A 22,521-nucleotide genomic window follows, 5' to 3' on the forward strand; every position below is an offset into this window, starting at 1 on the left:
CAGATCTATGCTTACACTCCAGGTCCAGTCCCTGTCTGTCCCAACACCTGTCACATGCAGCCCTCCTCAGCGCTCAAGGCTCACCAGTATTTTTGTTTATTGCCTTTAAAGGCAAAGATAAAAACCTTCGTTCCCCTGAAAAGGTGCTTTCACTGCACATTCTCCCCTTTTAATTCTGCTCTGCTCCACAGGGTTACGGTGAGCAGCTCCACACTCTGGCTACCCACTGGCTTCCCAATTTCTCCTGGATGTTCTGCCCCTACTTAAAAAAAAAAAAAAAAAAAAAAAAAGCAGAAAAGCAGATACCCATCTGCTAAGGCTGCAGACTGCAAAAGAGTAGCCCCAGTGGTAGGAGTCAAGCTTCAGTTACACACAACAGAATGCAATTGCTTATTATTCCAGACTTTAAGCAGATTCAAAAATAATTAGAGCCTTCCAGTTAGGAGCTCTTCTTTCTTATCACCTGCTCTGACACAGGTGGATAGTTTTATGCTAGTTCTAGCCAAAACTCTGCAAAGTTTGAATTTGAATGAGACTGGTACAGAGTTGTAGTCTACTGGTTCTGCTAATCCAACCAGGAGCTGTTTCTCATCACCCTCTAATTGCATCCCTATCCCCAGATGCCTTCATGGTAGATTCAGATGAAATTAATGGCTTTTTTTTTTTTTTTTGAAATATCATTCATTTACTGGGGCATAGAGGGAGGATGTAAATGTAAACATGCTGCAGACCCCAATCTTGATGCAAATGAATGGTCAGGAAGGGTCATTTCAGGAGATGACCTTATCACCATGACCTAGTTCAGAAAGTAAGTTTTGACAAAAGGAAGTTTTGACATATGCCAAAGCCTTTCCCACCATGTACTAGAAGTTTTTTTTGTTTGCTTGCTTTTTTTTTTTAAAGAACCGTGAAAAGATGTCCACATCAGATTGAATAATTATGAAATGTTTTTGTCACTTGAAAATCTTATGTCAGACATCTCAAAACATTTAGAGATTAATGAATTTTTATTCTCTCTCAAATTGTCACACAGAATGAGCCATATAAATTTTTGTCTGTACTGTATCTCATCTCTCGATGGCAATAACCAGGAAATTCATTGTATAAAACTTGTGACATCAAAAGCAGAAAACTACAGAAATACCATTGTCCTCCAAGGGAGGATAACAAAACATTCTACTCTGCTTCCTTAATTACCAGTGAAACGTACTGCTTGCCACTGTAAAGTTCTCATCCCCTCACTTCCCAGAACATATTACCAACTACAGAGGCTTTATTACCTAGGACTCTTATTCACCTAATTGACATGTCATTACAAAGACAGTTTCCCATTCTGCATGCACATATATACAAGCATATGTACAGACTCCGGTTTTCATTTACCCTACTCCCACATACATAGGATCAATTCTCTCCTGTTCCTCTAACCACAAGGTGTACTGTCCTTTAAAGCTGCTGGCACTGAATCAGACATTAGGCTAATATAAATTATCTATAAAATGCTTATAAAAAAAGATTTTTTTTGCGGCAATTAGATTACCTTGCACAAAAAATTATGCATAGGAAATAAATGGGACCATGTTTTCAGTAAGAGATTTGGAATACTTCCTTGCAAATGTGTCTTAATAGGGGATGAATAGGAAGAAGTAAGTTTCAATTAAGTCTCAGTTCCTATGGTTAAACACTTTCTAGATGGGAGTGTCAGACACATCACACTCAGAAAACCAAAGCGCAGCCCTGTTCACGAAAAGTTTCTGTTAGATGAAAGGCCTACAATGAAGATTAGCTGGAAGCATTAGAAGGCAGAGCTGAATACTTACTGCTTTATGAAAAGAAAGCACAGGAACAAACTACAAATACATAGCGCATAACAACATCAAGGAACAGGAAGAATTACTCAAAGACCTTCAGAGGAAAGTAGCCACAGGCAAACCTGAGGCCAAACTTAAGAAAATGTAATCCCTCCCACCCACCACCCTTTTATTTAACAGGGAATTGGAAGTCATACAGAAGCCTTCCATGGTAAACCATGGGAATTTCCATCTTCAAAATTCAGCTTCACTACAATTGATTAAATAACCACAGTAGTGCTAAGTGCTGCCGTAAAGTTAAGTGTACAGAGAAGAGACTGCAATACATATAAGTGATACACATAGGATACAAATTTAAGACAAACAGCATCAAATATAGCAAAACCTTGCAATTACCTTTGGTTCAGATTAACCCAGCAATTGTTCATTTGGTCAGTGGTTTCCTTCACCCTCCTCGTGTCATCATCACGATACTCCCGAAGAAGTTTATTCGAAAGATCATTGAATGCAGCTACCGTGATGTCACCTCTATGCAAGTCCTGTACTAAAAGCTAAAAAGCAATTCCAGAATGAGATGTCAAGCAAAACTGAAATCAGATTATTTTTCATATTATACATTTTATCATTACAAAATTCTTTTTTTTTGCCTTTTTTTTTAAACAACAAATGTACATATTTTTTCTAGAATAAAGTTCCTTTTAAAAAGAAAATCTATTAGATAGTGTCACTGATGAGTAAGTGTCACTGACAATGAACCAAAACACAAATAAATGAGAAAAATGATATTTGCTAGAACCATCAAAGGCTAGAAACCTCTCTATGTTTTACTGGCAACAGAAGTAAATACACTTCCATATTTTCAGTAGCATGAATAAGTTTAAATTATGCTAATAGTTATACAACCAACACCTAGAAGTGGCATAAATGAAGTGCACAGCGGGAATATTTGATTCCACTGTTTTGTGAGTTTTTTGTTTTTAAACAAATATATTAGATCCATTTGCTTATTGTACTAGGGTATTTATAATGTACTTTGACCTTACAGAGTTTTCAATTCAGGATTATTTCTAAAAATACATACATATTTTTATCAGTTGTCTATTTTGATCTCTGTATGATGTATTTGGGTACAGGTCTATTTCCACTTACAAAAGCGAACAGGCAGACCTGATAGTCCATTTCCAATCCCCTGCTCATGTAGGGAAGGCAATGAAATTATGCAGTTTTACTGATTACTGAAATAGCCATGGGCCAGTGAGGAATTCTCAGCACCATACTCCCTGGTTCTTTACATAGCCAGTTGCACCCCTACATTGTCCCTTCATGAATGCACGCACGCATACACACATTTTAGAAGTCTAGTAAAGCCTGTTCTAAGTACTACACTGATAAGAGCCCCCTCCTCAATGATTTGTCTCTTCAGTTCTCATCCTGAGACACCTACAGCCTGCCCTTTTTCAGACAGCCACCAGGACAAAGGACATCAGAGTTATTATCACAGCAGGTTTGCTGTGATATGAAAAGCAGCAAAGATTGCATGGGATTCAGGTGGGGAAAAAAAAAAAAAAAGAAGAGTTGAATATGCTTGGCACCCATCAGAAGTGAAATTCAGAATAATTTTAAATAAATTGGTCCATTCTTGGATTTATTAAACTATTGTTAATGGATTTCTATGGAATAATACATGCTACATTTTGTGGTTGCATAATTAAACTTTCACCAATGTGAATGCGAAAAATCATTTACTTGATGCTATACTGTACTCATTTCAACTACACTTATAAAAAGACACCCATGCATACATGCCACCTGTTCCCTTCCCAGAAAGCAATTCTCAGGAAGTCTGATTAAAAAAAGAAACACAGAAACAATTTAGAACATATCATGCTCAAAAAGACAGAACTGCCACATCAGTCTTATAACTAAATCTTACATTCAGTCATCAAATGAATCCAAGAGCACAGGATTCAGTCTATTCACATAGACTGAGGAGTATGATGGGGGGAGGGAGGGGGAAAGAAAAAACCATCTGTAGGATGGCCTTACCTTGTTATCTGCAATCTGTTTGGCAAGCACCTCTTTTGGGGCCTGCATGAGCATACGCAGACGGATCTCACACTGCTCCATGAGATGCTCCATTTCTTTCCTCCGCTCATCCCACTGGATGCTGTCCGTCAGCATGTACTTCAGCTGCTGCTGCCGCACCTCCACACCATGCTGGGTATTGTCCCACTGGTTCTTTACCTTCTCCACTGCAGGCAGCAACACAGAAAATCAAAAACTTGAGGCAACCAACTGAGTAGCCATAACTACTCTCAGGACAAAATGACTCTACTTTTCAGGACAAAAGGCAATAATGTAACTCATTCTCAAGTACAGTCCTTTTAACATGCTGTATTTTAGTTCCCCATGTAATTTGCACGTTCATGCAAGCAAACAGAAAATGCAGGTGTTCGTCTCCCTCTTGTTTAAGCAGGTCAGTATAAAAGTAACAACTCCATTTCACAAACACAGCATGGGAAGCAGTTCTGCTGAGCTGCAGAGATGCCACCGGCAGGGCCCCAAGGGAGCACCAGGGCAGAGGGAGGGCTGTGCCAGCAAGTCACCCTTGTGCGCTTGCAACTTCAACCAGTACAAACAAATCTTGTTTAGATCTGGGCAGCTTATACAAAGTGAACTAAGATTTACTGCCCAGAGCGCTTGTTGGAGGTAGTCTAGTGGCACCTGCACTACAGCCCAGTGGCTAATGTAGGAACACTCTAGTAACAACCTACTTAAGCACTTTCATTCCACCACAGGTTTTTACAGGCTTATGTAGATTACACAACAGAGAAGTTACTGATCACACCCCATTTCCTTCAAGTATCACGTTCCTGTCTCAATGAATAGACTTACATTAGACAATCAATAAATAAGCTTTAACCTTCAATAAATGAAGTGTGAAAAAGAAAACACGACAAAAGCCTAGAACAAAAAGAAATAGCGTCAGGGAAAGCAGGAAGCCCGACTGACAGAAAGAAATGAACAGCATCGTATTTTTTTTCTTAATACCTACAGACCAATAAAAAAATTGTATCACTTGAGAGTCTACAGAGGTGGACATAGGTCTTCCCTATTACCTGACATGACGGTTAGTAGCAATGCGCTGTACCATCTGAACTAGAGTAAAAAAAAAAAGCAAATGTAAAAAAAGCAAACAAAAGAAAGCCAGCTTGGGGTTTTTCGGTTGGGAACATTTGTATTCTCAGCAGCAATGTATCAAATGTAATTATCCTACCAGTAAGTACGTCATTTTACTTTATTAGAAAACTTACATACTTGATACTCAGGTCACTTTATTCCTCCATGAAGTTGCTTGAACTCTCCATGAAGTAAAAATGCCAAGGGTTGTGTAAACCACTTAAGAGAACTTTACCATTTACATTTTTTTAGATTTTTTTTTTTAACTTTAAACTTTTTACAAACATCCAAGGTCATTACAGCTGCCTAAGAAGATGTCTTTAAGAAATACATTCAATACATTCAACAATATTCTGTTTAGCTTCACAGAGCTCTTAAACTGAGGTAGTGAAGCCCCTTTGTCAAAGTGACTATAATTTTCAAGCATGATGTGGGTCATGGTGAATTGAATAAGAACTCAGAAAAAAGCTTCAGTACCCCAACAGCACATAAATATATATACACATGCATACACATTTTTTTTTTAATTAAAGATGTTACTGTGTTGGATAAAGAGTATGTTCAAAGGAAACACTCAGCTGCTGGGAAAGATCACTGATTTCACCAAAACAGCAAAAGCAAAAACAGCAGAAGTGAAAAAAAGGGTATAACAATGCGTGCTGGGTGATGAACTGTAGAGAAAAGTCTCCTAAGCATTTAGGCTGTCCCCCACAATGCTGGAAGGAAAAATATCCCTGAAAAACAGCTGTCTACAATAGCAACTTGGTTGAAATGGGTACACATTTGATAGTTCTATCATGTTATTATTAGTGAATAAATATTTCTTGATTGTGTACAGATTTTTGCTTATATATGGACAGGTTAATCTTACTCTCTCTGCCTGGATTAAAACTCTCATCCATCCAGAGTTCCTAATGGAATTATCTACTGTTGACATATTTCCCTTCTCTTCATTCTCCACCAAAACAGGACAGAAAGTGAAATTCTTGGTAACCTCAAGGATCTACCTGTGGCTTCAAAGTGGGAAATAACTCCTGATTAGATATTACTTTTAATTCCCCATAATTACGCAGTTATTGGGAAGGAAGTTCCATAGAAGGAAACTTTTCTATGTCTGTGCTCCTAGATATTAGAGTAATTAGGCTTAATCTAATGACACACAGCAGATTCACAGGAGTTTATAGAATTTGTATATTCCCCTCAGCATTTAAATAAGGTGCATAAAACAATCCTGATCTTCACTTTTCTTCAGAGTGAAGCAAACTGCTACTAAGCTCTTGTAACAAAATCACCCTTTACAAGCTTAAAGAAACCTTCAGTTCTTTCATGTTTCATAACAGGTAACAAAATCTTCACACACATCTGGAGTAGCTATTGGAAGCTTCGTTCATGGCAGTATACAGCTTCTCTGCTTCCATCTTGGATGTCCATGACTATCAGGGAGCACAACATAAGTTTTTAAAATACAGTCGCTTTATTCCTCATTCACCTTTTGTGAAGAATCAAGAATGTTTTGCAACTGACCAGATCTCCCCTCGTTGACTGACTCCACTGGATTACAACAGCTGCTATGCTCCCCTGAGTTTCCACCTGAAACTCTGTTGGCTTTGTGAGCCCATTATTATCTTCAGCAAGCTCTATGGACACCAAAGAAATTCATGTAAATGTAGCAAAGGAAAATTACTTTGCAGAAAAAAGAAGATGGGGAAATACGTATTTCCATTGTTCCATAGATTCTCTTTTCTTCTGTGATATTTCCTGCTGCATGAATTCTCTAGTCTTAGCAACTGGCAACGCCTTAGGAGTTCCAAGAATATGCTGCCCCATGGTTTCTAATTGTGTCAGTTGTGTTTTCCTTCTGTTAAGTACCAGTAAAAGAAATTTTCACAGTATGTTTTTTTTAAAGTACATATCAGTGACTTAAAAGCTCTACTAACGCTCAGCCCAACGTTAGTCTCTTAAAACAACATATGCATGCTTTTTACTAACTGTCTAGTGTATCATAGCTCAGTAAAAATAAACACGTTATTATCTCCTTTATATGAGGGAATAAAAAATCCTTATCCCTGGATCTGTCTGTCAAGTAACCCAAGTTTTTCATAAGATATTTTCAAATCCCAGCAAACATATTTACACTTATACCTCAAAAAAAATGCTAGTCAAGAAAAAAGTAGCAATCCTTCTTCCAAGAATTTTCAGTAGACTGCTACACTAAAGCTATTTAATAGCTAAGTTTTCAGGTGTTTTAAGGAAAACAACTAGGATCAAAATCAAAAGCTTAGTAGAAAGATATGAAGATTATTTTACTGTCACAGAACCATTGTATTTGCAAACACAATATGGAGGAACTTACATTTTTCTGTGATCACTGTTCTGATGTCTGAACTGGAAGTTTTATTTTTCAAATTTTGAGCCAATGTAAAAACAGAATCAAGCTGAGGGTGCCGCTGGTCCAAATCTGCTTTTGTTATCTGTTGAGAATTAGGATACAATTTTTAGATACAAAAAGCAGAACATGGTTAACAACAATATCTGTATTATTTATACCTAAAACAAAACACGTATGTCTTCAGAGACAGATGGCTATTCCATCACTATTACAACCCTTGAATTGTCACAGTATTATAACACTACTTTAAAAGGCAAAAGTATTCTGACTTAAAACTGAAAATTCTGATGTAGAGGCTAACCTGTACAAACCACACAGATACCACAGTCATTGCAAAGTATTTTCTGGCATCTGGCCTCACCTCAAGTACTGTGTGCAGTTTTGGGCACCACAATATAAGAAGGACATAAAACTATTAAGAGTGTCCAAAGAAGAGATATGAAGATGATGAAGGGTCTAAAGGGCAAGATGTGTGAGGAGCAGCTGAGGCCCCTTGGTTTGTTCAGCTCAGAGCAGAGGAGGCTGAGGGCATCATGGTGGCCTGCAGCTCCCTCACAAGGGGAGCAGAGGGGCAGGCGCTGAGCTCAGCTCTCTGTGGACAGTGACAGGACCTGAAGGAACACCATGGAGCTGGGAGGTTCAGGGAGATATCAGGAAAAGGATCACCCTCTCAGTGAAGAACAGGCACTGGAACAGGCTCCCCAGGGAACTGGTTGTAGCACTGAGCATGCCAGAGTTCAAGAAGCGTTTGGACATGCTCTCAGACACAGGGTCTGGTTTTTGGGTAGTTCTGTGTAGAGCCAGGAGTTGGACTCGATGATTGTTGTAGGTCCCTTACAACTCAGGATATTCTATGATTCTATCTACTTTTCACTCTCCCACTTGTTATTCTCTTACCAAGCTCTGATCTTTTATATATGCACACCATACAGATACACACATTTACAGGGAGAGGGTAAAGGCTTGTCCTTATGGGGGACTTCAGCTTGCCAGACATCAACTGGGATTACCACACGGCCGACTGGAGCAGGTCCAGGAGGTTCCTAAAGCACCTCGATGATAACTTCTTGGTGCAGGTGCTAAGGGAGCCAACTAGGAAAGGTGCCCTCCTAGATCTGTTGCTAGAGAACAGAGAGGGTCTTGTGGGGGACATGGCAATTGGCGGCTGCCTTGGTCATAGTGACCATGAAGCAGTTGAGTTTAAGATTTTTGGTGACAGAAGAAAAACTGCCACCAAAACTTCAGCCCTGGATATGGGGAGAGCAAACTTCAGGCTGCTCAGGGAACAAGTTAGCAAGGTCCCCAAACTGCTTTTGAAGGCATCGGCATCCATCAGTGCTGGTCAGTCTTTAAGCACTGCCTCCTAAAAGCACTGGATCAGGCAATTCCAAAACATTGAAAGTCAAGCAGGCTGGGCAGAAGGCCAGCCTGGCTGACCAGGGATCTTCTACTGGAGCTTAGGCAGAAAGTGTACGGCTGCTGGAAGGAGGGTCAGGCAACATGGAAGGAATACAGGGACGCTGTTTGCATTTGTAGGGACAGAAAATTCATGCAGCCAAAGCCCAATTAGAGTTGAAGCTGGCCAGGTCTGTGGGAGACAATAAAAAGTGTTTTTTTTTTTTAAATATGTGAACAGAAAAAAGTGGACCAAAGACGACATAGGTCTTGATGCAGAAGGTCTCCTCACAGACAAGGACATAGGCAAAGCAGAGACTTTTAATGCCTTCTTTGCCTCCATCTTCAACGCTGATGATGGGCTTCGGGACCCCGGGTGCCCTGAGCTGGAGGACCGTGACGGTGGGAATGACAAACTCCCAATCGACCCTGAACGTGTGCGGGATTTGCTGCTCCACCTGGATCCATACAAGTCCATGGGTCCGGACGGGATTCATCCCAGGGTGTTTAGAGAGCTGGCTGATGTCATCACATGATCTCTCTCAATTATTTTTCAACGGTCTTGGGAATCTGGAGAGGTCCCACTAGACTGGAAGATGGCAAATGTTGTACCAATTTTCAAGAAGGGCAAGAAAAAAGACCCTGGCAACTACAGGCATGTCAGTCTCACATCTGTGCCTGATAAAATTATGGAGAAGATTATCCTTGAAGTTATTGGAGCGCACCTTGGGGACGATGTAGTCATTGGTCCCAGCCAACATGGGTTTCCGAGAGGTAGGTCCTGTTTGACTAACCTGATTTCCTTTTATGATAAGATCACCCACCTAGTTGATCAAGGGAAAACAGCTGATGTGATCTTTCTGGGTTTCAGTAAAGCTTTTGACAAGGTTTCCCATAGGATCCTACTGGACAAAATGTCCAGCATAAAGCTAAACAAAAACATCATGCGATGGGTAAGCAATTGGCTGACGGGCAGGGCTCAAAGGGTTGTGGTAAATGGGGCCACATCTGTCTGGCGCATGGTCACTAGTGGGGTCCCTCAAGGCTCCATTTTAGAGCCAGTCCTCTTCAATGTTTTTATAAATGATTTGGATGTAGGACTAGAAGGTGTTTTGAGCAAATTTGCTGACACTAAACTTGGAGGAGTTGTTGACTCTGTTGAGGGTGGAAAAGCCTTGCAGAGAGATCTGGACAGATTGGAGAGCTGAGCAATCACCAACCACATGAAGTTTAACAAGAGCAAGTGCCGGGTCCTGCACCTGGGACGGGGCAACCCTGGCTATACGTACAGACTGGGTGACAAGATGCTGGAGAGCAGCCCCCCAGAGAGGGATCTGGGGGGTTGTGGTTGACAGCAAGTTGAATATGAGCCAGCAGTGTGCCCTGGCAGCCAGGAGGGCCAACCGTATCCTGGGGTGCATCAAGCACGGCATTGCTAGTCAGTCAAGGGAAGTGATTGTCCCGCTGTACTCTGCGCTGGTGAGGCCTCATCTCGAGTACTGTGTGCAGTTCTGGGCACCACAGTACAAAAAGGACGTGAAACTGTTGGAGAGTATTGAGAGGAGGGCTACGAAGATGGTGAAGGGCCTAGAGGGGACGACATATGAGGAGCGGCTGAGGTCACTTGGCCTGTTCAGCCTGGAAAAGAGGAGGCTGAGGGGAGACCTCATCGCAGTCTACAGATTCCTCATGAGGGGGAGTGGAGGGGCAGGTGCCGACCTATTCTCTTTAGTGACTAGCGATAGGACCTGAGGGAATGGTGGCAAGCTGTGACAGGGGAGGGTCAGGCTGGATATCAGGAAGAGGTTCCTCACTGAGAGAGTTGTTGCGCACTGAAACAGGCTCCTCAGGGATGTAGTCATGGCACCAAGCCTGTCAGAATTCAAGAAGCTTTTGGACTGTGCACTTAGTCACCTGGTCTGAATTTTTGGGTAGACCTGTGCGGTGCCAGGAGTTGCACTCGATGATCCTTATGGGTCCCTTCCAACTCGGGATATTCTATGATTCTATGATCATGTTATTCTATAAAATTACAAAAAATACACCGCATACCCACAGGAAGTTGTAGTTATCCAAACATTCCTAAAAAGATGCCATTTGTAGGAGTTCTTCAAAAAAATAGTAGTGCTGTCTACCTCACATCTTGCTCACAAAGGCAGGCAAGGAATTAACAGGAAATGGTAGAGAGGAGAGGAGTGTAATATCAACGGTTTTTAAAGTGTAATTTGCAGGTTAAACATTTACTGCAGTTTCTTTAAAAAAAATTATTAGCCTGTACATTCAGTAAAGAAATTACAAGTGTCTAGTCTTCACTAAAACACATACTTTCATTCGTGCAATAGTCCGGCTGATCTCTTCAGCATTTCCCACAGTGACTATGTTTGACTTGAGCATCTGGTCAATCAATACCAACCAGTCAGCCAGCTCTGTTGTAGTTTTATCCAGATCAGCAGGTGCAGAAAGTTCCAAAGCCTGCTGAGTCTGAACAGGAATTTCCATTGAAGATGATAATAGCACCACCTTTTGGACATCTGAAACAGAGTTTGGGGTTTTTGTTAAAGAAAAAAATAACGGCCACAAGTACAATTTCAGGATTTTATTTTTTGTAGTTTCTATGAATATGCAACAGCATCTACAAAAAACGCATAGCAAAATTTGTATTAGAGGCTTTCTAACCACAAGAAACTAAGTCACCACAATGTTATTTTTTTTTTGTGACGTTACGATTTCATTGCATGCCAAGAGTCACTCAAATGAGTCACTCACAACACAAATGAGAAGAAAACTTGCAGAAGCAAAACAGCATTAACTCTAACAGAGTGAAGCTAAATCCTCTTCGACGTGAATGGGAATTGATGTCTATTAAGCATACAAAACAATTATTTCACTTATGGTAAATGTCTAAAATTGTCTTCCTCACTTTTGTATTATGTGGCAGAAAGGTTTTCCCATCCTTGACTCAGAATTCACTTAAGCACATATGTCAAGTTACTACAATAAATGCTCCATGGACTTGGCAATACACAGCTGTCCTAAAAACAGACAGATGCCCACTAGCTCAGCCCCACCCTTTCTATCTGTTCAACCCGACACTGTAAGGAAGCAAGGAGAAATAAGCTCCAGCAAAACACCAAGTTAAATCAAGCTGGAGCATAAATATTACACGCTTGCCTCAATCAAAGACAGAAGTTTTACTTAAGAAATAGCCTGCATGAAAGGGAAACAAGCTGAATCATAGTCTTGAAAGTCTTAAATAAAAGTTGCTTGTCCTCCTTGAACTTTTTTTGGTGCTGCTGAATTAAATATATATATATGTATGCACACACAGACAATTTACTGAAGTTCAAGATGTTTTGTGTTTTTTTCAGGCAAGGACTGTCTTTTTACCTGATTTTCTAAAATGGAGACCTGGGCATCTTGTTTACACTGTATCTGCTGATCTGCCTCCAATAGCTTTTGAAAAGATTGCCAGTATTAGTGTCCAATACAAGAACACATTTTCTGACAGCTTCCCTTATGGGGTTCAGGAAAATAACTAGATAGTAGATGAGAAAAGACCTACCTGTGCCCATACTGAGCCAAAAGATGCAGAATTACATTTATAGGACTGCAGAAAATCTGGATGCAGGAGATATTACAGAAGTACTTAGCTGTAGGGAAAGTTTCTATAGGGTCTCAGTTACTAAAAGGTATGACCGCAATGTACAAATCTACTGGAAAACAATGTCACAAACAGAGATAATTTTGGCTTTTTTTCCTGTACGTAGTACACTGGCTCCTGATGAGGACACTTAAGTTTTACTAAGCCATTCTTTCAACACATTTAGGGGAACGACAAAGAACACCCCCAAAACCTGAGTGACTTTTTTACTGCCCAGACGGTTCCTGTCTCTCCTAGTAACATGAAGGTAGGCCCACATGATGGATAACATTTCTTATTTCCACCTAAGTTCACAGGAAGGTTTTCCTTTTTAGATTGCTGTTGGAAAAAAAATCATCCAAGGATTAAACTCAAAACAACTAAGCAAAACAGAAGGACCAGTCACTCACCAGAAGGCTTCGTCTGTGAAACAAGATGAGTCTGCCCAACAAATGCCTCTAGTTCTCTCAGTCTGTCAGGCACTTCTCTGAACACCTACAGTCCAGCAGAGAGAACAAAAACAGTAAGAAAAATCTATATTAATAACAAAAATTTGTGTATTATAACACACAAAATGTTCTATATCACATTTGCTACAACAGAATGTTTCATATTTCAATGAAGTTTTTCAGAGTATAACTTTAAAGAAATAAAAATGCCAAGAGGTACTCAGTGCGTTTGTTATTCCAAAGTTTTCCAGTGCCTTACCTAAATCTTGGAGAAATAAATGAAGTTTTTAGATAGACCGTTTGCGTGGATTTTACTGCCTAGGTAACAAAGCTATGACTCATTATTTGAGTACACTTCAAATGAATTATGATGTTTTGCTGTCATCACCAATAGAAAAGTAGAGAAATAAGTAATTAATAACAAAAAAAAAGTAACCCTATTGTAGTGAAAATAAATTGGCTTGCAGTTTCTAGAAGTGAGTGACTGAAAAGCAATATACAAAGGAAAAAATAAAACCCCTATTTTCCATGTCTGGCTGGTTTAAAAACAAAATTTAAAAATATCAAAAGCCCAGCAAATTCTTACCTCCCTTATCCATACTATAAATCCCAAATAATTCTATTCCTTTTTTCACCTGGCTCTCCAAGCTCCACTTGAAATAAAAATTCAATTTTCTTTAACCAATGAGTTCTTTTCTTCTCTTTGGTCAGTATGTGAGATCAAATTGGTTCAGTTCACTACAGTGTTTAATTTACACCATCTATATTCAAGAGGAATCCCAGACACACTCAACTGAGGATTTTCTCAAGGAGCTTTACCTCAGCTTCATTTGTTTTCCTCTTAGCAGCTGCAAATATTCAACTTTCCTATAAAGCGAAGATTTATTGTGACACTCTCAATTTCAAACTAACGCTAGTGTTTGACTCAAACAAGTGAAATTGGCTGGATGGCCACGTTCATAGAGTTGCAGACACTGGCTTGATGTCCAGGTGAAAACCAGTGATGAGTGGTATCCCTCAGGGGTCTGTATTGGGACCGATACTATTTAATACACCTTTGTCAGCAACATGGACAGTGGGACTGAGTGCACTGTCAGCAAGTTTGTGGATGACGCTAAGTTGAGTTGCGCAGTCAACATGCTGGAGGGAAGGGATGCCATCCAGAGGGACTCTGACAGGTTGGCCTGTGTGAGCCTCATGAAGTTCAACAAGGCCAAGTACAAGGTCTGCACCTGGGCTGGGGCAATCTCAATCATGAATACAGGCTGGGCAATGAGTGGATTGAGAGAAGCCCTGTGGAGAAGGACTTGGGGGTACTGGTGGAGGGAAAACTGAACCTGAGCTGAGTTTGCACCAGTAGCCCAGAATGCCAACTGTATCCTGGGCTGCAACAAAAGAAGTGGAGTACCGCATCCAACTCTGGGATGCCCAGCACAGGAGAGACATGGAACAGTTCAAATGGGTCCAGAAGAGGTCCATGAAGATAATCAGAGGGCTGGAACACCTCTTCTGTAATGAGATGCTGAGATAGATGGCATTATTTAGCCTAGAGAAGAGAAGGGTCTGAGAAGACCCTACAGCAGCCTTCTAGTACTTAAAGGTGGCCTACAGAAAAGATGAGGAGAGACTCCTTATCAGGGAGCGTAGTGAAAGGACAAGGGGGTAACAGTTTTAAACAAAAAAAAGTAGGTTTAGATTAGACGGTACAAAGAAATTCTTTACACTCTTCACTGGAGTGTGAGGCACTGGAACAGGTTGCCCAGAGAAGTCATGGATGCCTCAATCTCTGGAAATATTTAAGGCCAAGTTGGATCATGCTTTGGGCAACTTTAACTGGTATTCCTGCCCATCAGAGGAGTTGGAACTAGATCATCTTCCAGGTCTGTTCCAAACCAAACCATTCTATAATTCTATGACTGTAAATATTTTTAACTCAGCTGTTTGAAAGAAAGCCAATACAAAAAACACCCTTAATTAAAAACTAAATTAAACCAACTTATTCTGATGGAAAAAATGTCCACAAGGTTTTTGATATGGACATGGATTAAGAATTCCTGCCTGGGAGACCATTCCGTCAACATACATGCACAGCTTCCAAGACATTTTACATGTCACAACATACATGTGAAACCAAAACTCTAAGTACACCACTGTATTTTCAGCCTCAGGTAAAAATGCTGAAGAAATGCATACCTTATTCCATCTCACATTGAGGGACTGCAGGCTATCAGAAAGTTTGTTTTTCTCCTGAAGACTGACATTTTTATCCAGAATAACTTCGGGTTCAGTTCTGTTCAACCATTCCAGTTTGTCTCCCTGTACTTCCATCTCTTCATTTAAGACCTAAAAGGGACAGAAGAGTTTTGGACTGAAGCCAAACACACACATGCTTAAACAGTAACAGGCAAAAAAGTTTTCCTTTTACTCCAATCTTTAGAATTTTCCCTTGAAATGTGTGACAAAAAGTGTGTTTTATGTTTGTTTGTTTTTGATTCTATGTTATGTTTGGAAATTTTATTGAAACATCACCACTTTTTACTAACTGGAAAACACCCATAAAGCTGCAAATATAATAGCCAAGGTACCTACACAGCCTCATATCATGCACACTGATTCTCATCTCACAAGATGCTTCTGTTTGATCACCTCTGGATGTACCATGTATCCAAAACGCTACATGTTGTCAATCAAAATTATTGCCTGCCATAGTTTAAAAAAAATAAAAACTAAGGGCCCACTCCTATTACACCAGTACATGGTAGATCACTACCATCACAAGGTAATTTCTTCTTAACAAAATGTGCTCTAAAGATATTTAAAAACTAAACATAACCTTACAATTTGATTTTGATCAACTTCCCAAAGTCATCTTTCTCTTTAAAGATGAAAGTACAGGGCAGATCCTACACAAAGAGGTTATGCTTGGATGCACTTCCCATCAACTTTAACATAATTATGCTATTATTTGCCCATAGACCAAAAGCACTGTGAAGCAGAAATCACAAATTTTGTCTTTAAGCACTGGAATAAACAAATTACAATAGCAAGTATACATTACACCTATCCACTCCAATATACTGCCTTTACTAAGTTTTCAAGGTTGTTTTTTTTTTTTTTTTTAAAGTGGGTGGTTTTTGATTTTTTTTTTTCCCTTCCATATACTATAACCTCTTAGGTGTTTCAGAACCTTTATTTAGAAATCTCCTTGTCATTCCCATATTGTAATTATTCCTGACTGATCAGTTAACATCTGTTATTTCCACTTCCCCAATAGTAGCTTTTAATAATAGCTCATCTCCCCTTTTTTTATCTTGTCATCACTGGGTCTGTTCTCGTTGTTCTTTATTTGACTGGACAAAACAAGGTGAGCTCTCGGAGTTTCTTTACGTATGAGGAGTTCACCCTCCTGAATAGCCCAGTAATCTCACTAGTACCTTTCTACTGCGAACTCACCTTCCCTTAATATGCATAACCGTAATCCCATGCGACATTCCTGCTGTAGTAGGGCTGAATATGGCACTTAGTAACTCCCTGTCAGTGTTTCTCTAGCAAATTTCCCCCCCACCTCCCCTTAATCTAGTTCTACCTTTCACTTCAGGCATCTACGTTAAGGTGGACCACAAGAAAAAAATAAATTTTCATGAAAGCTAGATAGCCACTACTCAATTGATATAAAAGACTGAACTTGTTTAGGCAAACAACAGCAACTAATTTACATCACTTATACACATTTGTTGTAACTTGAAGGTTTTCCACCTGATTTTATCTAGCAGTAGACTTTTTTTTTTTTATTATTCATTAAAAAAACAGTAAAGCAGGTTTGTGAGACTGACTATTCCTCCCATTCTTTCTAGGATTCCAGAAGCATTCTCTTTCACCCATCCTAGAACCAAAGTTACTTTGCTGTCAAAGCCAGACACAAACAGGAAAAATACACATGCACATATGCATCTAAGTAACACAAAATGACCAAAATCTTTACAAGACTAAACAGCAGGTTAAATAAAATCTTAAATATGCAACACAAAGTATTAAAGCTGCCCAGTAAACTGACAATGGCGCATGCTCACCCATCTTAGAAACTTGGTTTCTATTGGCTTTTTGCTGAAGTTTTCACAAGGATTAAGTAGACTTGTAGATATCACCCTGAGTAAAATTCCACTTCAGATTTGTATCGGTTTTATATTTATTTCTCACTTTCTGAAACAGCCACCATCATTTGGCTAGATAACGTAGTTATCAACTTGACCTGACTTCATTATTGAGATGCTCCTTGCTTGGGTAAGTCATCAAACACACATGCATACACACACACACTAATGGATCTTACCTGTAATTCTCGCAAGTTTTCTTCATGGTTGAATGTAAATCTCGTGTCCAGAGCATTCTCTGCATTTTCCAACCAGCAACGCAGCTCATCGAGCTTCTTTCTGTAATCTATCAACTGCTGATTCTCTCCTTTTAGTCTTAAAAATGAAAACAAAAAATCCACCTGCACTTCTGCAGTGAACATGGCATGCCAGTCCTGCATCTGATTAACAGTTGCATGTTTTTCAGTTGCCAAATAACTTTAAAGAATTAATTCTAGTCACATCATTAAAATGCAACATACTTTCAAATTAATACTACCACCTTAAAAATAGATAAATTTCAGTTCCAAAGTCACAAAATAGACTTTTAAAAGTCTGTAGCAAACATTAAACATGAGTGACAGTAATGACAACACTTTCAGGCCTAATCATTTAAAGCCACAATAAGACCAATGTTTATGAAAATATCAGAAATGTCCCTAGACCTTTCAAGGGAAAAAAATCCCTAAATCACACATAGCTTTAATAGAACTTCTCAAATTAAAATAACTATAAAAAATCTTAATCTGTTCTTCAATGTATCACAAAATATTTAAATATGTATCTATATGACCATATAAATAACTCCAAAAATAACTATTCGTTCCAGGGATTTATCGTAATAGATTTCTTTAACATTGAGAATTGAGGGGAGAACCTTGTATTCTCAGGTACACAGAAAATTTGTGTATTCATCTCAGAAAACCTTGCACTTTGATCTTTTGAAGGAAATTTAAGACTTCTTTTCGCAAGTGATTTTCATTTCGTTCAGAATATACCTAGTCAGCTTAATTAAACTGTAGTAAACACAAACCTAAAGCTTTTGTTTTGTAGTATTGTTCTTGAATTCCATAATTCAGTTGTTTTAACTAGCCTATCTTTGACAATGCAAAAGCAGAAATCAAGGCCATGTACTTACAGTTTAGCTTCAGCCAGAGAAACTAGATGAGTGTTCCTTCCAAAAAAACTGTCTGGCTTAGCAATGAAATGATTGTGAAAACAAAGGAAAATATTAACAGTTTCTGTGGTTTTCATTCAGTGGGTTGTGTTAAACACTGACTTACTAGGCAGTCAATTGCAGCTGCATTTATGAGGATTCTGTTCTAGGAGATGGTTCAAAACAAACAAAAAAAGAGGTCTGAATGTCAGGAAAATTTAAATTAATGGCAGCATGCCATAGAATGCGCTACCCCTCCTACTCTCCTAGAGTCTTCTAAATGAGATTCTCCTCATCGCATCTGGTTAGACATCCAAATTTCTGATTAACTTATTACCTCTGCTGTCTATCCGTGACCTCCGCAGTGATTGCTTTCCAGCGCCTATTCAGACCTGCCAGCTTCTCCTGCAGGAAGCTCCCATCTGTAGCAGAGAGTTTCTGTATGATCCCTTCCCCAGTTCTGTTCAATGCCGAAACACTGGTCTGATGGCTGCTGACTCCCTCTTCAAGTTCCTGTCAAAAGCATAAAAGTGACACAGAATTTTATTACTGACCTGAAGCGACTTTGATCTGTGGTTCACAACATGCAGAATGAATCCTGGGTACGTATTATTTTACTGGAACAGGCACTTAAAGCCATCTCACTTAAAATTGGAGTCTGTTGTTAAATCTGGTTTAATTTTCTAATGAGTGTCATAAAAAGAGGTAATGATACATAATAGGCTGCTGAATACTACTTAGGATCACAAGAATTCATTTAAACCAGTGTCAGAATTCACACTCACTTTTGATTCCTTTCCTTTTAATGTACAGCACTTTCTAGTACTGCTAACAGATGGTGAGAATTTTTTTAAGCACTTCTTCTCATAAGCCATGGCCATGACTATTTCTATAACTTAATGATATTTTAGCTAGGATAATTATATCTATGCTCCCCAGACATGACAACAAATCCATGAAACTGAAGGAAGTCAGAAGTTGTCAGGATCAAACCTTCAAATATCCCTAACAACCATAAAAAGCTTACATTGTTAGTACAAACATCTCTGCAGCTAGAATAGAAACAAGGTAATTCAAGAAAGAGACAGGAAATGCCCTAGAAAAAAACTACAAGCAGTAACAAGGACAAATACAAACTGTATGTTAGGATAACATTTGGATAGCCATTTCTCACAAAATAAAAAAAAAAATGTGATTCTTAAACTTATGTTTTCTTCCCTTTATTTAACAGGGTGTAGTTTAGTTAAACAGAAAAGCCTGCTCTTCCATAACGAGGATCCAGAGAAACGTCAGGGAATTAAATTGTAGAATTGAAGTCTGAAACAGTCAAATCTATGGCACCCATAACTGAAATTTTCTGATTTTCTGGATTACTTATATGAAGCAGGATCTTGAAAATTAATTAGTTTAAAAATATATAATTTGGTAAGTTATAATTGACCATAATTGGGTTCTTTTTTTTTTTAATTATGAGTAGCAAGTAAATGAAATAATGTGCTGCATTTCTTAACTGATTAACATGATTTTAAAGCTGTAATGAAACAACAAAAATTATGCCAACATTTGCATTATCAAATTATCTCAAAACCTTCCACAATAGGAGTCATCATACTATAAGCTGGAGTCGTGATCTTCCCCATGAATCATTTTAAACTGGAATTGAAAATTACATAATTGCACAGTCTTAACAGTAGACATCTACATAGAAAACTACAGTTTTAGACAAAAAAAAATTAGATTTTCCAGCTTGCCCAGTTTCTGGGCATATTGTACATACCTGCTGATGCAGCCCAGCTGTCTGCAGATCCAGGCTGCCATCTGGACCATGGGCATCAGCTAATAACCCTTCGGCTTCCGTTATCCACTGGGAGAGGTCATTGAGATCACAGTGGAACTGCCTCCATGCCTCAATCGCTCTATCAAAGCAACTGTTTGAAAACAAAGTGTTGAAAAATTATCCAAATGTTTCAGTGGAAAAAAAATAAGATTTCCGTTCAAGTGATATTTAAGAATTCCATACAACTTGCCTTGCGTAACAGAAAGACTAGCCTATAGCTTGGATAATTAAGTCCCGGTACTGAGGGCTCCCTGACGTAGTATTAGCTGGTAAAAGCCCACAGCACAAACTGTCATTAACCCCCAGCTAAAGGAAAAAAGGCAGTCCTAAGTGAACTTTTGTTTCTATCACTTAAAAAATAAAGATTGATTAGCTGCAACAAATTGGTCTGCAGAACCTTTTTTCTTTATTATAAAGCAGTTCGGATATCAGACAGCATGAAACATGAAATATGATTAATTGCTCAGATTATTTTTTTTTTTTCTAATTTATAAACTGTGCAGTGCTGGTGCCTGGAATTTAATAAGTGAAAGGTGATTTTGACTATACAGAACTGACTGTATTACCAGTAGACCTGCACAAGTAGTTCTTCTATAATTGAATCCAATGATTTCCCATGCATTTTGCTATTATTACTGTATTTGCAGCCTCAAATTAATGTGCGGCTTAACTCAAAGGGTAACATTTTCAAGTATGGAAAAGGCTGAATTGCTATAATCAGAAAGTTGTTTTTAATTAAGTGAGCGGTCTACAATGTTAACAAACCAACAAACAACAGTCCGTGAACATTAAATAAGAAAACCATGTCAGGAAGGTATAGCGAGACTCGTTTTCAATTTATTGATCCCTAACAAAATGTTAGCAATTACACAACAAATAGGACAGATGTCTCAAGAGACTCGAGACAAAACATGAGACCTACATCAACTCTTGCAGACTAGATAGCATCCCATTCCCAAGTAATAAAAAAACAGCCTTCTTTAAAGACACAGGAGGCCAAGTCTCCTAAGAATCAGAGGGTCCTTGCTGATGTGAGGGGAGGAAAGACCTCATCTGCAGCCCATTACTTTTTTTCTTAAACAATTTCAACAGCAAAGATTCCAGGGTTACTGTGTATATACAAATGTAATCTGAATTTAGCCGTATAACAACAAATGTATCTGAAATCAGGCTTGAAAGAGCTATGTTGCATTTATTTTCTTCACTAGTTAAATTCAGCAATCCCAGAGTTCTAATGAGATTATTTTCATCAAAATTGTTATCTCATTTTTATCAAGGATTATCCATATTTCCTGGTATGTACAGGGCTTTTTTTTATTATTATTATTGTTATCATTCTTCATACGGACTTATTCTAATAAAGAAGAAAGCCTAAGAAAATCTCTACATCATTTTTTCTGACCCTATTTCCTAGTTATACCACTTCAGCTACTTACGCATACCTCAGTGCAATACATTAGACCAATCTGTAGATTGACCCCCAATCTCATTCTCCTTTAATTTCTCAGCTACATTTTACAAGCTTTAACTGAACATACTGTCTTAGGATTGTATCTAATTTCACACTTAATGAGAAGAGATATTCATAGAATCATAGAATATCCCGAGTTGGAAGGGACCCATGAGGATCATCAAGTCCAACTCCTGACACCGCACAGGTCTGCCCACAAGTTTAGACCATGTGACTAAGTGCACAGTCAAATCTCTTCCTAAATTCAGACAGGCTTGGTGCAGTGACTACTTCACTGGGGAGCCTGTTCCAGCGTGCAACCACCCTCTCGGTGAAGAACCTCTTCCTGATGTCCAGCCTCAGCTTCCCCTGCCTCAGCTTGACACCGTTCCCGCGGGTCCTGTCACTGGTGATACTGGAGAACAGGTCACCTGCCTCTCCACTCCCCCTCGCGAGGAAGTTGTAGATTGCAATGAGGTCTCCCCTCAAATTCTAAGCACTTGAGATAGTTTAAAAGAATACTTTAATGGCTTCCTTCAAAATGAACATTTCTGGGGGAGTTTGGCGCACGTGACTTTTTCCAGAATCTAGAATTTTAAAATTTTACAAGGAGAACATTGAAGATACAAAGCTTTAACTCCTGCAGTTTCCATTTCCTGCCTACAGCTCCAACAGCATTTTGTACACCCAGCTGAAGTTTCTGGCTCCCGTTTTGAGCCAGACACACCTGCTGCTGTTTCGCCACGCAGACTGCCCCAGCTGAAAGATTAAAGCCCCAAAGTCCTGTCACTACAGCACCAAGATTTGGCTACATCCAGCCTCCTCGAAGGGAAGGCCTTACTTCCTAACCACAGCTCATTCCCAAACTACCAGTGCTTGTCAAAGCTCTGGTGGAAAGTCTATGGCAGAAGCAGCAGAACAAGCAAACCAGCATTGTTTCATACAGCTCAACGAGTCGTTAGATCTGTACATATACAGACACACACACACAATCACATACAAAAAGAAACCACACGTTTTATTTTACATGTGTTTAACTTAAACTGGAGTCAATCGGATTCAGTTGAGCCCTTAAAAGCCTTGC

The 22,521-nt window shown here is 39.2% G+C and overlaps 1 protein-coding gene across 5 annotated transcripts in view; it reads right to left on the reverse strand.

The window, feature by feature from the left end:
* UTRN (utrophin) overlaps positions 1-22,521 on the reverse strand; it is a 370,686-nt gene that overhangs the window by 213,775 nt on the left and 134,390 nt on the right. For all 5 annotated transcript variants that reach the window (XM_050709839.1, XM_035538805.2, XM_050709840.1 and 2 more), the window contains 9 exons: positions 19,928-20,078; positions 18,488-18,663; positions 17,195-17,330; positions 15,058-15,207; positions 12,826-12,910; positions 11,101-11,306; positions 7,345-7,462; positions 3,858-4,063; positions 2,208-2,362 (listed from right to left, as the gene is read on the reverse strand). In XM_050709839.1, the coding sequence (XP_050565796.1) occupies positions 2,208-2,362; positions 3,858-4,063; positions 7,345-7,462; positions 11,101-11,306; positions 12,826-12,910; positions 15,058-15,207; positions 17,195-17,330; positions 18,488-18,663; positions 19,928-20,078 (1,383 nt within the window). The remainder of the gene's footprint in view (positions 1-2,207; positions 2,363-3,857; positions 4,064-7,344; positions 7,463-11,100; positions 11,307-12,825; positions 12,911-15,057; positions 15,208-17,194; positions 17,331-18,487; positions 18,664-19,927; positions 20,079-22,521) is intronic.

This window comes from Cygnus atratus, chromosome 3, assembly GCF_013377495.2.
Source record: "Cygnus atratus isolate AKBS03 ecotype Queensland, Australia chromosome 3, CAtr_DNAZoo_HiC_assembly, whole genome shotgun sequence".
NCBI lineage: Eukaryota > Metazoa > Chordata > Aves > Anseriformes > Anatidae > Cygnus > Cygnus atratus.